At 35.0% G+C, this 17,608-nt stretch overlaps 5 protein-coding genes across 5 annotated transcripts; 3 read left to right on the top strand and 2 right to left on the bottom strand.

Moving 5' to 3' along the window:
* The first annotated feature begins 48 nt into the window (after window positions 1-48).
* Window positions 49-3,566, top strand: LOC131448641 (aquaporin-8-like). Its single transcript, XM_058621252.1, has 5 exons — window positions 49-982; window positions 1,824-1,950; window positions 2,079-2,287; window positions 3,136-3,270; window positions 3,361-3,566. Exons 1-5 carry the CDS (start codon window positions 618-620, stop codon window positions 3,401-3,403), a joined length of 879 nt encoding a protein of 292 aa, XP_058477235.1. The 5' UTR covers window positions 49-617; the 3' UTR covers window positions 3,404-3,566.
* Window positions 3,567-4,888: 1,322 nt separating this feature from the next.
* Window positions 4,889-7,581, top strand: LOC131448086 (aquaporin-8-like). Its single transcript, XM_058620186.1, has 5 exons — window positions 4,889-5,301; window positions 5,630-5,756; window positions 6,334-6,548; window positions 6,733-6,867; window positions 7,490-7,581. The coding sequence occupies exons 1-5, from the start codon at window positions 5,036-5,038 to the stop codon at window positions 7,533-7,535; spliced, it is 789 nt and encodes a 262-aa protein (XP_058476169.1). The 5' UTR covers window positions 4,889-5,035; the 3' UTR covers window positions 7,536-7,581.
* A 98-nt stretch (window positions 7,582-7,679) lies between these two features.
* On the bottom strand, window positions 7,680-9,289 carry hbae5 (hemoglobin, alpha embryonic 5). Its single transcript, XM_058620187.1, has 3 exons — window positions 9,155-9,289; window positions 8,020-8,227; window positions 7,680-7,892 (listed from the first exon to the last, which is right to left on the bottom strand). The coding sequence occupies exons 1-3, from the start codon at window positions 9,247-9,249 to the stop codon at window positions 7,764-7,766; spliced, it is 432 nt and encodes a 143-aa protein (XP_058476170.1). The 5' UTR covers window positions 9,250-9,289; the 3' UTR covers window positions 7,680-7,763.
* Window positions 9,290-12,939: 3,650 nt separating this feature from the next.
* On the top strand, window positions 12,940-14,369 carry LOC131448506 (hemoglobin subunit beta-1-like). Its single transcript, XM_058621040.1, has 3 exons — window positions 12,940-13,091; window positions 13,168-13,390; window positions 13,514-14,369. The coding sequence occupies exons 1-3, from the start codon at window positions 13,000-13,002 to the stop codon at window positions 13,640-13,642; spliced, it is 444 nt and encodes a 147-aa protein (XP_058477023.1). The 5' UTR covers window positions 12,940-12,999; the 3' UTR covers window positions 13,643-14,369.
* Window positions 14,370-14,798: 429 nt separating this feature from the next.
* Window positions 14,799-15,567, bottom strand: LOC131448508 (hemoglobin subunit beta-1-like). Its single transcript, XM_058621042.1, has 3 exons — window positions 15,417-15,567; window positions 15,118-15,340; window positions 14,799-15,031 (listed from the first exon to the last, which is right to left on the bottom strand). The coding sequence occupies exons 1-3, from the start codon at window positions 15,506-15,508 to the stop codon at window positions 14,903-14,905; spliced, it is 444 nt and encodes a 147-aa protein (XP_058477025.1). The 5' UTR covers window positions 15,509-15,567; the 3' UTR covers window positions 14,799-14,902.
* Between the last annotated feature and the right edge of the window lie 2,041 nt (window positions 15,568-17,608).

The raw sequence follows: 17,608 nt of genomic DNA, 5'->3' as shown, positions 1-17,608 counted from the left end.
TTAAGTATTGTCAAGTAATCCTTTAATCTGACTAATGTCACGCACTCCAAGTAAGAAGTAATCTGATCTCTGTCTTTATGTTGAATCTTAGTCAGATTATGACACCAGTGAGTCATATAATCCGACTCTGTAACATGCTGTGAATAATCTTATTCAGATTAAATTTAGAAATTGGATTATTGTTTAGGATTATTGTCACATTAAGCAGAGACAAGAGTTCAGCCACAGGAGAAGTGAATTTAATGTGAGTTAACATTGTATTTGTTAATACTTATGTCTATATACTGTTAGACACATGGTTCTCAAGCTGTGGTGCATGTACCACCAGTGGTACGCAGGTCTTTTCTACTGTATAACTTGTTACTTCAGTAATATTCTAAAAAAAAAAGTCGTGTTCTGGTAACTTACACTTTTACCCTGAGATCACGTACGTGAGCTCGGGGCCAAAGAAAACCGGTATCTTTGTGGCGCCGTTGAGCGAAACACGGTCGTTATCTCCTCTGGAAGTCTCTTCTGACACTTAATAACTGCGATGGTGATTTTATGAGCTGATGTTGACGAAGGTCCAACAATAGCAGGAAGGTTCGGGTCCGGTCGGGTCAGGTCGGGTGCGGTTGATGTTGGACGTGCATGTGTGTCCTCTGAGGACCGTGTCAGTGATGGCTCATATATGTGAACCTCATCAGTCCTCAAACCCTGAGTTCAGTCCAGGGAAAGTCAGAAGAATGTCAGGAGCAGAGAGTAATAAGACGCTGGAGGTTCTGAGCGTGAGTGAGGATGAGGAGCAGGTGATGCAGAGCAGAGGTTTGGTTTTTCAGCGTTACGTGCAACCGTGTGTGGCCGAGCTGCTCGGGACCTGCCTGTTTGTCTTCGTGGGCTGTGCTTCGGTCGTCGGGGACACGGGGACAGCGGGCGTCCTGCAGCCGGCTGTGGCTCATGGACTCGCTCTGGGGACGCTCATCACTGTGTTTGGACAAATCAGGTAAAGACAGTTGAGATATTGTCTTTCCTGCTGCTTGGTTTGATCATGTGTCTTATTTGTCTTATTTATTTATGGTGAAGTTTTTGGTTATTATTTATTAATGGTGTCAACATTTTTAAGAAATTTGAGGAATCTTTCTTATTTTTCTTGATATTTTGCATAGAAACTAGTTAAAAACAGGAACATTTAAGTTATTTTTTCTGTCTATATCTTGGTTTTTTTTAATTGTTGTTTTGTAGATTTTTCTGCACAATTTTTCTGAATTAACGAGGTAGTCTAAAAAAAAGTTATATAAATTTTTTTAATCTAGCATATTTTTACATAAAAATGTATCTAGCATATTTTATATAATATTTTGAATATTTTTTCCCAAATTTTTAGCATATTTATATATAAAAAGATTTTTTATTTAGCATATTTTTATCTAAAAAAAAATTGATAAAAAATTTGAATCTAGCGTAGTTATATAAAACTTCACCACGGAACTTTTTTATTTTTCATAGTGACTTGTACAAGAACGTTTTTCTAAGTTTTATGGTGTGTAACTGTGTTACCTATTTCCTATTGTAATTCCTCTGAATTTTCATGTAAATGTATTACACTTATAGTAATGTTCATTATCGAGCTTTTACATGGAAACTATATTTTATGTATAAAGTATTTTTCATGAAAAGACAAATCTGAAATTGCATCAATAACACATAATAATCCAAAGCGATAAAAAGCTCATTATATAAAAGTTTATAAGTTTAAGTAAAAAAAAGGTTTTAACCACAACATTACTTTAGAGTCACAGATTAAAGTTTAGTGTGTGTGTGTGTGTGTGTGTGTGTCTCCTCAGTGGTGGACATCTGAACCCTGTGGTGTCTCTGAGTGTTTACCTGTGTGGAGGGATGAAGCTCGTGCTGCTGCTTCCTTACGTCACCGCTCAGATGTTGGGAGCGATGATCGGAGCTGGTTTGGTTAAGGTATGGAAAACTTTACAAGAACATTTCTTTGGACATCATTTATTTATTTGGACATAATAATCCAAAATACACCAAAAAAAACAAACATAACATTTTCTGCATTAAATACACATTTCCTCGTCCCTCAGGTCGCGTTCCCCGCCGTGTCGTACGCCGCGGTCCACGGGGCGGCTTTTGAGCCCAGCGTCGGTGACGTCGGCAAAGCCACGTTAGCAGAAGTGATGATGAGCACGTGCCTCACCACAGTGGTGTGTATGACGGCCGTCAACCAACGAACCAAAACACCGTGGGCTCCTTTCTGCATCGGCCTCACGGTCACGGCCAACATCCTGGCAGGGTGAGACATGAGAAATAATAATAATAATAATATATTTCCACTGGTAACATTTAAGTAAAAAAAAGGTCATTCATGTTTAAGTAAGCAAGTAATCTTCATTTAAGTTGGTAAATTTAGTTTGAATTTCAGTGGTTCCCAAACACTGGGTCGGAACCCACAGATGGGCCACGGGAGAGTTTTTTTTGGGTCCCTAAACACATTTTTCCAACATTAGAGTTGAGATTTATGTTTATAGGTTTTATATGATGTACGTATACTTTTTGAGTTTATTTTTTTAGAATAAAAAAAAATGTTTTAGTCATTCATTTTAAAGAATGTATTGTTTTGATAAACTTAAAAAAATTCAACATAATTTTAATTTTAGTTTGAATTAACATATTTAATGTAGGTGAAATATTTCTTTAGATTTCATCAATTGTAAAGAATGTATTTTTTCTTAACTTAACTTAATTACACCGCCATGATTAACCTGTTCATTTAAGTCTGAATGAACTTTATCCATTAAGGTTAAAATAATTGTTTTTAGTTTATCGTTAATTAATATTTCTCACAATATTCTTTATAGTTCAAAAATGTCGACTTCTTATTATCTTATCTTATTTCTCCTGTGTTTCCCATGATAATAGTCGTGTTAATAACAATATGTTTGTGTGTTGATGAAATTGATGATTAGTGTTTTATATAAAGTTGAAATCCATTCTGTACATAACACACATTTTCCATTGTCATTGGTAAATCCATGACTTTGCTGATAACTATGTCAATAACATGGCACTCACATCATTGTACATCATTGTACATCATTGTACTTCATTGTACTTCCTCGCACTTCCTCGCTCTTGTTTCAGAGGAGTTCTCTCCGGAGCCTGTATGAACCCTGCTCGGGCCTTTGGCCCCGCAGTCGCTGCCGGTCACTGGAACCATCACTGGATTTACTGGGTCGGACCCACATGTGGTGCCCTGCTCACAGTCTGCTTTGTCAGGTACTGATTACGAAATTCTGCTTTAAGGTATACGAGATTCTGTCTCATGACTCCATGACTAATAACTGAAGTTAATGTCTCCTTTTGCAGGTTCTTGTTTGGTGACCAGAATACTCGAGTTGTCCTAAAGTGAGAGTGACTCGCTTTTGAACACTTTTCTCCAACATTGTACTGTAATCGCTTGAATTCAGACAAAAAGTATGTTTTTATTTCATGTTGGATCATTTTTCTAAGTGTTGACTGTTACTCAGTGCTGGGGTTTGTATCTGAAGACTCAATAAAAGGTTTAAATGGAAGGATACGGGTCTGAGCGCTAAGCCTGCTTTGGGATTTTACACGTCTGTTACGGCTTCTGGACAAACTTCAGAGACATTCCATTACTGTTCATTTCGTACGCAAACAATCACAGTTTTGTTTTGTACTCACTGTTTGGTCAGAAGTCCTGAATGGAGAACTATACTGTGATAACTTTACTACTTAAAGCATGGTAAAAAGGCAGTTCACTGCCCTGCACTGTAAATCTGGATTACCGTCATAAACTGCCGCCCTTCACTCAACGATAATACAATATGTATATATATATATGTATATATATGTGTGTGTATATATATATATGTATATATATATATATATACTGTATGTATTATGTAAAAAATATACATGGAAAATGGATGATTGATGATAATGATGAGGTGGATTGTAATCAGGATTAAGATAAAGCTACACTGACATGTAGAAAGTACATAACACATTGTTTGCTGTAACAATATAGAATTATATCATTATCAACTTTTAACAACAAGCAAATAGTTTTTTAATACTTTAAATTCAGTTAATAACGTGAAAAACAATCTTCCATGGACTCTTATTTTGAAATTCCATTCTATTAGTAGTATATAAGAAGTAGTAGTAGTAGTAGTAGTAGTAGTTCTTTCACAGTAGTAGTAGCAGCAGCAGTAGTCTTCATATAGTACTAGTAGTATAGGTAGTAGTAGTCATTTGTAGTATACTAGTGTATTATATTAGTTTAGTAGTAGAGGTTGTAGTTGTATAATAGTAGAAATTTGTAGTCATACAGTAATAGTAGTAGGAGCAGCAGTAGTAGTACTTGCACAGTGTTAGTAGTAGTAGTAGTCTTCATATAGTACTAGTAGAACAAGTTGTAGTAGTCATTTATAGTCATAGTAGTAGTAGCAGCAGCAGCAGTAGTAGTCCTTATATAGTACTAGTAGTATAAGTAGTAGTAGTCATTTGCTATCAGAGTAGTAGCAGCAGTAGTAGTAGTCTTTATATAGTACTGTTGGTATAAGTTGTTGTCATTTATAGTCATATAGCAGTAGTAGTCCTCATATAGTACTAGTAGTATAATTAGTAGTAGTCATTTGTTATCAGAGTAGTAGCAGCAGCAGTAGTAGTAGTCTTTATATAGTACTGTTGGTATAAGTTGTTGTCATTTGTAGTCATATAGTAGTAGTAGTAGCAGCAGTCGTCGTAGTTCTTGCACAGTAGTAGTAGTAGTAGTAGCAGCAGCAGCAGTAGTAGTAGTCTTCATATAGTACTAGTAATCACAGTAACCGCTCTGAACTGAAGTTCTTTGACACCATTTCATGGAACTTCAGACACTTTTATGAGCATGAAAGTGAAATGACAGTCATTTACAGGTCAGAGTGTCAGCTACTGGTGTTGACAATATATAACTGCACTATCTACACACACACACACACAAGCAGAGTCCAGCAGGATTAGGATTAAGACAAGAACAGAGATGGGAGTCGAGAGACTGGGAACTGACGACACAGGCAACACTCTCATGGAGAAGGAGAGGACGTGGACAGAGTCCAGTCCTCGTCCTGTCAACAAATATGAGAGAGTGTACCAGCCCTGTGTGGCTGAACTCGTGGGCACCATGTTCTTTGTTTTCATCGGCTGTGTGTCAGTCATCGAGAACGTTCCTGCAGCCGGACGCTTACAGCCGGCGCTGGTGCACGGACTGGCCGTGGCAGTGATGGTGGCTTCCATGGAGAAGATCAGGTAAAGATCACCTGTTTGACCACAATGTGACTTCTGTTTGTTCTGTCACAGAAATAACTTCCAAATTCTACTTCACATTATACGAAATTCTACTTTATGGTACACAAAATTCTACTTTATAACTTACAAAATTCTATTGTACGCCACACCTGAGAGTCCCCTAACTCCTACAGCTACTGAACCACCAAAGTGTGAATTTCACATTTTGAAGAGGAAGCTTGCAACACAAATAAAAGAACAGCTCCACCCTCGCAATAATAATCTCTACTTGACTAAATCTCTGCTCTCTCACCCTTTTTTTCTTTGTCTCTCCTCCCTCTCCCTCCAGTGGCTCCCACTTCAATCCTCCCTTCACTATTGCCATCTACCTGTGTGGAGGCATGGAGCTGATGATGGTCGTACCGTATATCATGTGTCAGCTCATCGGAGGAGTTCTTGGAGCTGGAATGGCCAAGGTCATTATGAAAATGAAACGTGAAAACACATAATATTCTGGAAGGATTTGAGCTCTTTATTTTTAAAATACACTCACATATAAAAACATCATTTAAATGCGACTTTAGAAAAAAAAGTAACATTCTTCACCTTAAGGACGAAAATGTACCCTCCGTAATACTGCTATGAAACGCCAGGGTTATTGATTTTCTTTTCACATATATTTAACAGTTTTTTGAACACAATTACACAGATTTTAACAGAAGAAACCCCCACAAAATGACCAATATTGTCCATACACTACATGATGATATGATTTCAGCCTGGAATATGCAAGCCATTAACAATGACATTGATTTTTGCATTATTCTTTTTGTGTAGCATTACTTACTCCCTCTCCCCCCTCAGTTTTTAGTCAACATCACTCCTCATTATAAAAACTAAATTATTTCAGTATGGACAACCTTACCACCTGGATTACCAGGACAATTACACATATGCCAAACAAAAAAAATGTAAATTTTTTGTTCTTAGGGTACAGAACGTAATTTTTTTGTTTTATACAGTGTATTATTATTCAGTATTATTATTTTACAGTTGATGACACCAGCAGAGCGCTACAACAATGCTACAGGAGCAGCGTTTGACATCCTCACGTCAGAGAAGCAGCTGTACAAAGCCATCTTTGGGGAAGTGGCCATGACCTGTTTGGTCACCATGGTGCTCCTTCTAGTGGCCGTGAATGGAAAAACCAAAACCCCACACGGGCCTTTTCTAGTGGGCTGCTCTGTCATCATCAGCATCCTGGCAGGGTGAGATAAAAAAAAGAAGAAGAAAAAAATTTGTTTATTGAGTTTGTACAAAATTAAAGAGAATGCAGCTTCTCTGAAATGCTCTCTGAAAAATGATCTAATATAATAATAAATGAATTAATAATGAATTCTGTGATAGTTTTTATTTGTTTTTTATTAACATAAATAAATCATGTTGGTGCAGGGCCGATGTTTCTGGAGCTTGTCTGAACCCGGCTAGAGCTTTTGGTCCAGCTGTGATGATGAACTACTGGAATTATCACTGGGTTTACTGGGCTGGACCCTTAGGAGGAGGACTGGTGGCCACAGCACTCGTCAGGTAACATTCATTTAAATACAATTAAGTTCAATTCAATTAAGTTAAAATAAATGAAAATAAACTTTGTTAAATTAAATTAAGTTCAATTCAATTGAATAAAATAAATGTTGTTAATTTAAAATAGATGTTATTAAATTAAATTTTGTTAAATTCATTTTAGTCAAAATAATTTAAAATAGATGTAGTTAAATTAAATTAGGTTAAATTCAATTTCGTTCAGTTAAATCAAGTTAAATTGAATAAAAGTTAAATTAAAGTTCACTTAAATTAGATCTTTCCTGACTTCACACAAATATCTGTTATTACCTGTATTTAGTTCAGGTAGAAGAAATTAAAATATTCTTCTGTGCCTTAAAATCTTTAATTTATGCCTTGAGATCACATTTTTGTCACAAATGTAATTTTGTTGTAAAACACAGAACAATAAAGAACTCAAATCCAAATCCAAATTAAAAATCTAATTAATTATTTTAATTTAATAATTCTAATTCTATGGCCTTCTTTTGCAACTCTGGAGTCGTTCAACACAATACATCTTAAATAAAATAAATGAAATGTGACATTAATAATTAAATGAATATTAAATAAAATAACAGTGTTCTCTCTCTCCTTTTTTTCTCAGACTCATTCTTGGTGATAAAAAGATAAGAGTCATCATGAAATCATAAAAACATCTTATTTCTTCATTTGTTTTGCACTTTATTTGTTTCTCTGCTCTTAAACTCTTAACATCAACAAACAAACACCTGAAGAAGAAGAAGAATTCACATTGTTGCTTAGTTAAGGACAAAAAACCAGAAACAACAAACTGATGCATTTTGCTTCATTTATTTTATGTCATTCTCAAACATTTAAATTGAGCTTGGGTAGTTGTTCTCAGTCTGAACTCCTCCGTGTTAACGGTATTTCTCAGCGAGGGCCAGGGCCACTTTGCTCAGGAACTTGTCCATGGCGAGGTGAACCTCAGGAGTGTACTCTGCCTTGAACCTCTTGGCGAGCACCACGTGAATGCACTGGGACAGCAACTGTGGAAAGAAAATGAACATTAAATACAAGGTTTACAAGGTTTACTTATATATACTTAGTATATATATACTGTATATACATATATATGTGTATATATCTATTATAATTATAAGGTATTTGACTGACCTTGAAGTTTCCCGGGTCCACTCTCATCTGGAAGGCGTGCTTCTGGCTGAGGTCCTGCAGACCGTTGGTCATGTCGTTTATCTTCTCCACGGCCAAGCTCAGGCCTTTCATGATCACCACGCCGTGCTCCTTGACCTTGGTGGAGTCGATGCTCAGGTCTGACCAGTGGGAGAAGTAGATCTTGGTCTGGGGGTAGATGCGCAGCATCCTGCAAAACAGAGAGGACACGATTTCAAATTATGTCCCAACTGTGATTGAGACGATTATTCCCATTAAAAAAAAAACTCTTAAACCAATTTAATCGATTGTTGAAATAGGCGACGATTGATTTAGTAAATGATTAATAATAGAATCATTGTTGTATTATTTGATTAACATGACTTTTGATTTATTTACTTTATTTAAATCCTTAATCTTACTCGCTTCTGCTTAAGAATTTGACTTTTTTTGCTTTCATTACTCATTATTAATAATAATGTTATTACCATATCTAAATATTTAGCCTACAAATGCACAATGAATTATTTAAAGGAATGAATGCAATTTTTTCTTATCTTCTTTTTTGTATCAGTAAATAAATGAAATTTCAAATAGAAATAATACAATTATTTTTAATTAAAATGAAAGAAAATAACACCTATATAGCTTGTGAAATTACGGTTTCAAATTATTTTTAAAATGACAATTTCATGCACTTTAAATAATTTCTAAATAAGAGGATAATAATAATAATAATAATAATAAATAATAATTCACTTTTCACACAAAAATTAAAGCTAAAAACAACAATAATTGATGCAAAAGTCACAAATAGAATCAGATTTTGAGGCTTTCCATAAAAAATGGCTCAGTCTTAAACAAAGGTGAGAATTTAAATATATAATAGATAAAAATAAATAATTAAATAATGGTCATTCGTTAGCAGACCCTAATAATTAAATTAAATTAAATTAAATTAAATTAAATTAAATTAAATTAAATTAAATTAATAGAGGGCCAGTTGCGCTAGACCTTAATAAATAAATCAATTAAATTAAATTAATAACTCCAGTTAGAATAAGGTCATTCGAACCATAATACATAAATAATTAAAATGAATAAATACAAAAAAAATAGAATAAATAAAGTCACGTACCTGGCCAGAGAATCTGGACCAATTTCATTCGCCACCTTGGCGATTTTGGGCCAGATGGCCTTGATGGTGGCTATGTCGTTGTCGGTGAGACTCATGTTTGCTTCGGTTCTCTGTCGATACCTGAAAATCTCGGACGGTGTCGGGTCTTCTTAAATTCAGTTGCCCGCGCGGTCACACCCACGCGAGAGCGTGCCAAGCCGCGTCCCTCTGACGCAGGTCGCGCCCGGACCTCCACCTCTGATAGAGTGGTCACTGTGGCCGCGTGCCAACAAGCCCGATATCAGCCTGATATCAGCTGTTCACAGTTGGCAACAACATGATGAATTACGTGTGAGACTGAGAGTCCACGTGACCGAGGTCACAGGTGAAGACACAGACACACCTGCACCTGCACAGAGTGATTTATATAAGATCAACCACCATTTATGACAAAACGACACTGTAAAAACAAAAGAGTTACTTCTACTTCTACATCATTAATAACCTGGTTCTGAAAAATCTTGAGTAAGGCAAAACATTTTATTTTAATTTAATTTAATTTAATTTAATTTAATTTAATTTAATTTAATTTAATTTAATTTAATTTAATTTAATCAATAGTTTATCACGACAAAATGTTAAGTTTGGTGTTTTTTATTCAGTCATGTAGTGAAACAAGGTAAGAGCACTGATTAAAACAATATAAGCATGCAGAACACTTATGGTTTTATCAGTTTCAAAATTAATATTTAATTTTTTAGCTCAAACTTGCACAGATTTGACAAGATTTATAAAATTAAACCATTTTATACAATATTTAATTTTGAAATAATAAAAAAAAATTGACTTCAAATAATTAATAATCTGGTTCCTTAATCTTTAGTTAAGCAAACAAAAATGTTATTTAACTACATTATATTTAAACTACAATCAATAATTGAAGTTAAATTGTACTTTATTTATCCCCTTAGGGCAATTCCATCTCTGCATTTAACCCTTCCTCTACTAGAAACCTTCCTTGAAATAGGAGTAGGGAACAGCCACTGAGCAGCACCTGGGGATCATGACAAATCTTATGGGTTTTTTTATTCACTCATTTAGTGAAACACTTGTAACATGTCATCCTAAAAACATATCATCTTATCTAAATGAATTACATCAAAACAGCTTCAAAAATAACGTTCTCTATATATTTTTTATCTTAAACCTGCACTCATTTTATAAGATTTGTAAGATCAAACCAAACCATTTTGTACAAAATTTAATGGTGGACAAGGGTCTTTCTGCATGGAGTTTGCATGTTCTCCCCGTTTTTCCTCCCACATTGCAGAAACATGCAATATGGGGATTAGGGATTAGGTAAATTGGACACTCTAAATTGACCATAGGTGTGAGAGTGGGAGTGAATGGTTGTTTGTCTCTACCCTGCCCATCGCCCTATGTCAGCTGAGCCTCATGTGGAGGATACAGCAGTAGAAGGCCGTGCCGGTAAAGCAGAGAAATAGAGCTTTAATTGCGTCCCTATATTTGTCATGAGGAAGCATCCACTGTCCACTACCAACATTTTTATTGATGTAAAGGCTCATGGGTAGTTTGCCTACCCTGACAAAGTAAATCCAATAAACCTTTATTGATAACCTTAGAAGATATAAATCAACATAAACTTATCCAACACAATAAAAGATACAAAAAAAATATATTCCAACACAGACATGGACATTTTTTTTGAATTTCAGTAACATTTTTAGTCATATCAATAAAATATTTCAACATTAAAACTTAAATGGACTACTGATTTCTTTATAAGGTCAATAAAGAAAATGCCAAATTAAAAATAAACATTATTCCAATGAAAAAAAAATGAATCTGCAACTCATTCTTAAAAAATGAATAATAAAACATTTATGTAGAGCAAAGGCTGTCTCCACTCGACTAAAGCTCAGTCTTATCACCGTCAGACTGTGTGGGGAAGATTTATCTGTGATTTTAATTTTTTAATTACAACCAATTTTTTGGCCGTGGGTATAAATTTATTTGCTATCACAGAGAGGAAATGGTGATAGTCCTCTTTATCACTGTGAATTACATATGTGAATATGTGTTTGGGTGGAGGCAGGCGGAGCTGCACGCGTGGTTTTTACAGATAACACTCGTGAAGCAGCATCTGACGACAGACACTGGCAAATATCCAAAAAGTGAGTCGGGGAAAATTTTAGCCACTTCAGGTCAAAGACAGAAAACCCTGCTTTTTTATTATAGATTTATTATGATTTATAGAATGCAACTGATCTTAAAATGAATGTTATTTTTTTGTATAAATGATAATAACAAAAAAAATAGCATTACCCAAAAGTTACTTTTAAGTCATTTATATATGATACAATTATATTTATACATGCAAATATAGAGTAAATAAATGTGTATGAATGAGAATAACATTTGTATATAGTTAAGTTGATACATACACTGAAAAAAAGAAAAGGGTTGACCAAAAAAATAGCATTACCCAAGTTATATCCATAATTATTTATATATATGATACATTTTTATTTATACATGCAAATAATCTTAATTAAAGTTAATATATATATATACTGAAAAAAAGAAATGGTTGACAACATTAAAGTGGAAACACTCAAACAAGTTTGCGCAAACTAAAAATGTATCGATAATGTAACCTATAAATCTATAAAAAAAATCTATAAATGACACATTTATATTTATACATGCAGATAATCTTAAATAAAGGTTGTTGTGTGTATAAATGATAATAACATTTATATATACTTATATACTTAATATTTAGACTGGAAAAAAAAGTGCAAAAAGAATAGGGCCGAGGATTGAGCCCTGGGGGTCACCACAGGGCTCAATGCAAATAATAATGCAAAATAAAAGCATTACTTCAAGTGTACAACTTGTATTTCTTGATTGAATTGTCTTAGGAAAATAGGGATTTCAGTCATAAATATATAACATGTAGATGTTAACATGACAACAAAATGTAATTTACAAGTGTTTGACCTTGGAGAAAGGTCAAACACTGGGTAAAACTGATAAAGCTCAACTCGACGGTACATATCATTTCAAAACAGGTGAAGTTATTTGACTTGTGATGATTTGCTGTTTTATTTTGTCCAGTAAACATTCCACTACTTCAAATTAGGAATGCAATTGTTTAGATTAAATTAAAAAAATAAAATAAATGCCATTTCAAGTTTTTAAATGGATTTAACTCTGTCTGTGCTGTTTTTCACTGAATCAACAAACAACCAATTTGTTAAAAAAAAAAAATTCAGCGCTGCAACTTTCAAGATAAGGATGCCAATTTCACTGTTGGCACACCCACCCGTTCAAATTTTATCTTTTCATAAACCTCACGACTTACATGAAATTAGATTTGGAGTATTTAAGCATTGTGTAAAATCATTTACAGCATTTAATTAAAAACTGCACCTCAACTGTATTTAATATTATTATGTCAATCTTTAATAATTAGAAAATCTGTTATTAAAATGTTGTCCTTGTTCTCTCACATGGTCAAATATTGACCTTCATTATTTTTACTTCACAGCATAAAATCTTTTCTTCAATTTGACCTGAGAACGTTCTGTTTTCCCAAAATGAATCTTTATAAATATGAATTATAAATCTATTACTACATTAAATGTGGTGGTTGGAAATGTCCAGAACCTTCTGGAGAAGTTGAGGCTTTATCTCAGTCTTCATCTGTAGCCAATCAGAAGCTGCTGCCCCTTTAGGGTGGAGATGACCTTCAACCATTTATAAAGACACACACGTCCAACTGAAGCTTCATTCAGCTTCATTTGCTTTGAATAAAAGAAAAAAAATACCCAAGAGCAGCCATGGTTGTCTGGACTCCAGAAGAACTCAAGACCATCACCGGCATCTTCTCCAGCCTGGACTATGAGGACATCGGCCCCAAGGCTCTGTGCAGGTACACACAACTTTATACTTTTTGACAAATTCTCTGTATTTTCTTGTTTTAACACATGACAATTGTTTCTTCTCAGGTGTCTGATCGTTTACCCCTGGACTCAGAGGTATTTCGGTGGCTTCGGTAACCTCTACAATGCTGCCGCCATCAAGAGCAACCCCAACATCGCAGCTCACGGAGTCAAGGTGCTCCATGGTCTGGACCGCGCTGTGAAGAACATGGACAACATCAAGGGAACCTACGCTGAGCTGAGCACCCTGCACTCTGAGAAGCTGCACGTCGACCCCGACAACTTTAATGTAAAGTTTCAGATTTTGTAGTACATTCCGTTTGATATTCATCTTACATTGAGCTTCCCACGTTAAATCTGTGTGTAGGAAAACATAAACTACGAAAGTCATGAATTCTTCTTTCTTCTACAGCTGCTGGCCGACTGTCTGACCATCGTCATCGCTAGCAAAATGGGAGAAGACTTTACCCCAGAGACCCAGGCCACCTTCCAGAAGTTCCTGGCTGTGGTGGTGAATGCTCTGGGAAAACAGTACTACTAAACGTACTGAAGCCTCCAACACCTGGAGAAGATCCTCAACATCTGACTCAGTGATGTGTCGCTCATCTCTTCCATGGACAAAATAAAAAAAAAAAAAAAAAAAATGTATACTATTTTTATTGAGTTTGGTTCTTCTGGGTCAGAACAGAAATACTAACTAACTATAGAACTACTCAGCTAACCCACTACAAGCTAGGAAACTAGCTAGCTAGGTAGCTTGATAACAGACTTATTATTTTAAAAATATAAACAGCAGAAACACATTTATGCACAAAAAAATTTGTTCAGGTTTTTGAATTTTTTTAAAACTTTAATACATTTTATTTTACATTTGAACTTTTTAAATGGGTTTCTGCGGTTTATATTTTTAAATAGTAAGTAGTTTATCAAGCTAGATAGTTTGCCAGCTTGTAGTTGGTTAGCTAGTTAGTTTTTTAATTAGTTAGTTAGTTATTAAGTATTTCTGTGTAATATCTTCCCACATTGGATTTTAATATTCCCTTTCTTCTTTCTTTTTTTACAAGAAAGGTTAATCTTTCAATAATTATTTCATAATACCTGCAGTACATGAGCGCACAACATTAACATTAAATGCTATAGTTTTACAGTGTGTCTTTATAAAGGGTTTTATTGCCCTGGTAACAACTTTTAACAAAAACGTTTGAGTCTTAATGTATTAATGTGACTAAAAACAAAAATAAAAACATTTCATTTTTTATACAAAATTATTTTAAATATTTGAACTGTGATTTGTCCTAAAAATAAGATTATAATTATTAGTGCCGAAACGGGCACATTTGCAGTGGAAGTCAAGGTGAAGGTGATGGGTAATAAACATGTATTTTCACAAAATCTATGATTCGACAAAATAGAACAATTTTGACTCTTAAGACTATACAAACATAATTTTTGATGATCTGCACATTTGAATTGGCTGAGTGTCTAATTAACAATAAGCAATGGGAGTTGGTAACTTGTTCAGGGGTAATCCAGCCCTTAACCTGGGTAGGGACTTGACCCAACAACCCTCTTTCCACTTGGCTATGGACTTCCCATTATACCAATAGAATACTATATAGACATTAAGTAACCAAAATACATTTATACAAATGTTTCGACACAACATAACATAAGAAAGAAAGAGAAAACCAGCTACATTATTGGTTGAATTGCCTTTTTATTTCTCACTGAAGAGGATACATGACACATAACTGAGTCAGATGTTGAGGATCTTCTCCAGGTGTTGGGGGCTTCAGCACGTTCAGTGGTACTGTTTACCCAGAGCATTCACCACCACAGCCAGGAACTTCTGGAAGGTGCCCTGGGTCTCTGCGGGGAAGTCTTCTCCCAGTTTGGCAGCGATTTCGATGGTCAAACAGTCGGCCAGCAGCTGTAGAACAAAGTTTCATGCATGACTATTTTGGATTTGGAGTAATAAATGGAAAAATATGAAAGAAGTGTGTGATTAAACTTTACCGTGAAGTTGTCGGGGTCGACGTGCAGCTTCTCAGAGTGCAGGGTGCTCAGCTCGGCATAGGTTTCCTTGATGCTGTCCATGTTCTTCACAGCGCGGTCCAGACCGTGGAGTATCTTGATTCCGTGCGCTGTGATGTTGGGGTTGCCCTTGATGGCAGCGGCATTGTAGAGGTTACCAAAGCCACCGAAATACCTCTGAGTCCAGGGGTAAACGATCAGACATCTGAGAAGAAACAATTGTCATGTGTTAAAATAAGAAAATACAGAGAATTTGTCAAAAAGTATAAAGTTGTGTGTACCTGCACAGAGCCTTGGGGCCGATGTCCTCATAGTCCAGGCTGGAGAAGATGCTGTTGATGATGCTGAGCTCTGATTCAGTCCAGACAACCATGACTGCTCTTAGGTGTTTTTTTCCCCTTGTGTTAAAAGAATAAGAAGCTGAGTAGAGCTTCAGTTCAACACCGGCGTCTTTTTAAATGTTTGAAGGCCACCACCGCCCTGAGGGAGCAGCAGCCTGTGATAGGCTGCAGATGAAGACTCTGAGATAAAGCCCCAACTTCTCCAGAAGGTTCTGGATGTTTCTACACTTCTGCATAATAGTTTCACAGTAAAAGTTATTAATGTAAAGATGGAGATCATACTTCACTAATCTGCCCATTATTTTCTCCACTAATCAGGTCAAGTACTTGATTTGGTCCGGAAAAATGATGATGTTCTCAAACGTCTTGTTTTAGTCCACAAACCAAAATGTCTTTGTTAAATGGAACAAAGAAACCAGAAAATATTCACATTTAAAAAGCTGAAAAAAACCCAGAAAGCCCTATAAAGATGTTTAACATAAATGTGTTGTTGTAGACATTTTGACTCACGTAGATATTGTGACTGAGCAAAACTGAAACACATTTATGTTTATACAGGTTTGAAACCCAAACAGCCTTCCTAAAATCAATTTTATTTCCCTTAACTTCCCTAAAACAAAAGAATATTCATTAGTTAAAACCTTGTCTCTTGTAGCCATTTTCTAAATCCAACATGAAGTCAACAATTTTGAGTCCGAATCACAGATTCGCATCTGGATTGTGTTCAAAAACTCATGACACTTTGACCAAAATTCATTCCATGGCTCAACAGCGCCCCCTAAAGTCTTCACCTGCAACATGTTAGTCCAAGAAGAACCACATTCAATATAAGAATAGTATCAGGTCAATACAAGCAAAATAAATTAAAAAGTCTTTAAGACTCATGCTCTGAATCAACAGGAAGTCGGACATTTTGTGGCAATTATACATCTCATTCTTCTTCTACTCCCTAAAGAGTTAAAATTTAAAATACAATTTAGGATTTAAGGTTGTCCTAAATTCAAAAACCTGAACAAAAAAGGTTTCTCTATAAATGTGTTTCTGCTGTTTATTTTTTAAAATAGTAAGTCTCTTATCAAGCTAGCTAGCTAGTTTGCTAGCTTGTAGTTAGTCAGTTAGCTAGCTAATTAGTTAGTTAGTTAGTTAGTTAGGTGGTATTTCAATGTAATATCTTGTTCTTTTTCTACAAGAAAGGAAAATAATCTTTTAATAATAATTTGATAATACATGCAGTTCATGAGCAAAGAATAAAAAATAAACACATCAACAACACAGAAAACAAATATTAATCAAATGAATAAGAGTAATTGATGTTATATGCAACAGATTTCATGGATAATTAACATTAAATATGAATTCTATATTTTTACAGCGCGTCTTTATAAAGGGTTTTATTTTCCTGGTAACAACTTTGAACAAAAATGTTTGAGTCTTTGTGCATTAATCATAATTACAGATGGTTATCTGCTTTAATGTGACTAAAAACAACAATAAAAAACACTTTGTAGTTTTTTTATACAATGAAGGAACTTGTTTTAAACATTTGAACAGTGCTTTTTCGTAAAAGAAGATAATTATTATTCGTCCCACGATGGACACATTTACAGTGTAGCAGCAGAAAAGAAAGTCAAGATGAAGGTGATGGATAATAACCATGTATTTTCACAAAATCTATGATTCTACAATATAGAACCATTTTGACTGATGATCTGCACATTTGATTTGGGTGAGTGTCCAATTAACAATAAGGCAATCAGAGATGGAAGACTTCACCCCATTCATGCAACAAGCCTCTGGCGGCCTCTGTTGGTCATATTGGCAAGTGCAAGTGGAAGCACAAACAAACAAACAAACAAACAGACACACAAAAAAAACAATACTTCACTTCCACTCCGTGGGGTGAAGTTATAAGCAATGGGAGTTGGTAACTTGTTCAGGGGTAATCCAGCCCTTAACCTGGCAGGGACTTGACCCAACAACCTGCTCTCCACTTGGCTATGGACTTTCCATTATACCAATAGAATACTATATAGACATTAAGTAACCAAAATATATAGCACAAATATATTAGACATTTAATTTTTAATTATGGCTTGTCACGTGTGTAAAATTGAAAGAGAAAACCAGGTACG

This window comes from Solea solea, chromosome 21 (assembly GCF_958295425.1).
Source record: "Solea solea chromosome 21, fSolSol10.1, whole genome shotgun sequence".
Taxonomy (NCBI): Eukaryota; Metazoa; Chordata; class Actinopteri; order Pleuronectiformes; family Soleidae; genus Solea; species Solea solea.
The sequence above is the reverse complement of the archived record's forward strand: the minus strand, read 5'-3'. Positions and strand labels throughout refer to the sequence as shown.

Bases quoted from the DNA above. Each gene is read 5' to 3' on its own strand.
- LOC131448641 (XM_058621252.1), top strand. From the start codon at position 618: ATGTTGGACGTGCATGTGTGTCCTCTGAGGACCGTGTCAGTGATGGCT. The intron at 983-1,823 runs GTAAAGACAGTT...GTGTCTCCTCAG, and splicing joins ACTGTGTTTGGACAAATCAG to TGGTGGACATCTGAACCCTG. The intron at 2,288-3,135 runs GTGAGACATGAG...CTCTTGTTTCAG, and splicing joins ACGGCCAACATCCTGGCAGG to AGGAGTTCTCTCCGGAGCCT.
- LOC131448086 (XM_058620186.1), top strand. From the start codon at position 5,036: ATGGGAGTCGAGAGACTGGGAACTGACGACACAGGCAACACTCTCATG. The intron at 5,302-5,629 runs GTAAAGATCACC...CTCTCCCTCCAG, and splicing joins GCTTCCATGGAGAAGATCAG to TGGCTCCCACTTCAATCCTC. The intron at 6,868-7,489 runs GTAACATTCATT...TTTTTTTCTCAG, and splicing joins GTGGCCACAGCACTCGTCAG to ACTCATTCTTGGTGATAAAA.
- hbae5 (XM_058620187.1), bottom strand. From the start codon at position 9,249: ATGAGTCTCACCGACAACGACATAGCCACCATCAAGGCCATCTGGCCC. The intron at 8,228-9,154 runs GTACGTGACTTT...TCTGTTTTGCAG, and splicing joins GGTCCAGATTCTCTGGCCAG to GATGCTGCGCATCTACCCCC. The intron at 7,893-8,019 runs GTCAGTCAAATA...TTCTTTCCACAG, and splicing joins TGGACCCGGGAAACTTCAAG to TTGCTGTCCCAGTGCATTCA.
- LOC131448506 (XM_058621040.1), top strand. From the start codon at position 13,000: ATGGTTGTCTGGACTCCAGAAGAACTCAAGACCATCACCGGCATCTTC. The intron at 13,092-13,167 runs GTACACACAACT...GTTTCTTCTCAG, and splicing joins GGCCCCAAGGCTCTGTGCAG to GTGTCTGATCGTTTACCCCT. The intron at 13,391-13,513 runs GTAAAGTTTCAG...TTTCTTCTACAG, and splicing joins TCGACCCCGACAACTTTAAT to CTGCTGGCCGACTGTCTGAC.
- LOC131448508 (XM_058621042.1), bottom strand. From the start codon at position 15,508: ATGGTTGTCTGGACTGAATCAGAGCTCAGCATCATCAACAGCATCTTC. The intron at 15,341-15,416 runs GTACACACAACT...GTTTCTTCTCAG, and splicing joins GGCCCCAAGGCTCTGTGCAG to ATGTCTGATCGTTTACCCCT. The intron at 15,032-15,117 runs GTAAAGTTTAAT...TTTGTTCTACAG, and splicing joins TCGACCCCGACAACTTCACG to CTGCTGGCCGACTGTTTGAC.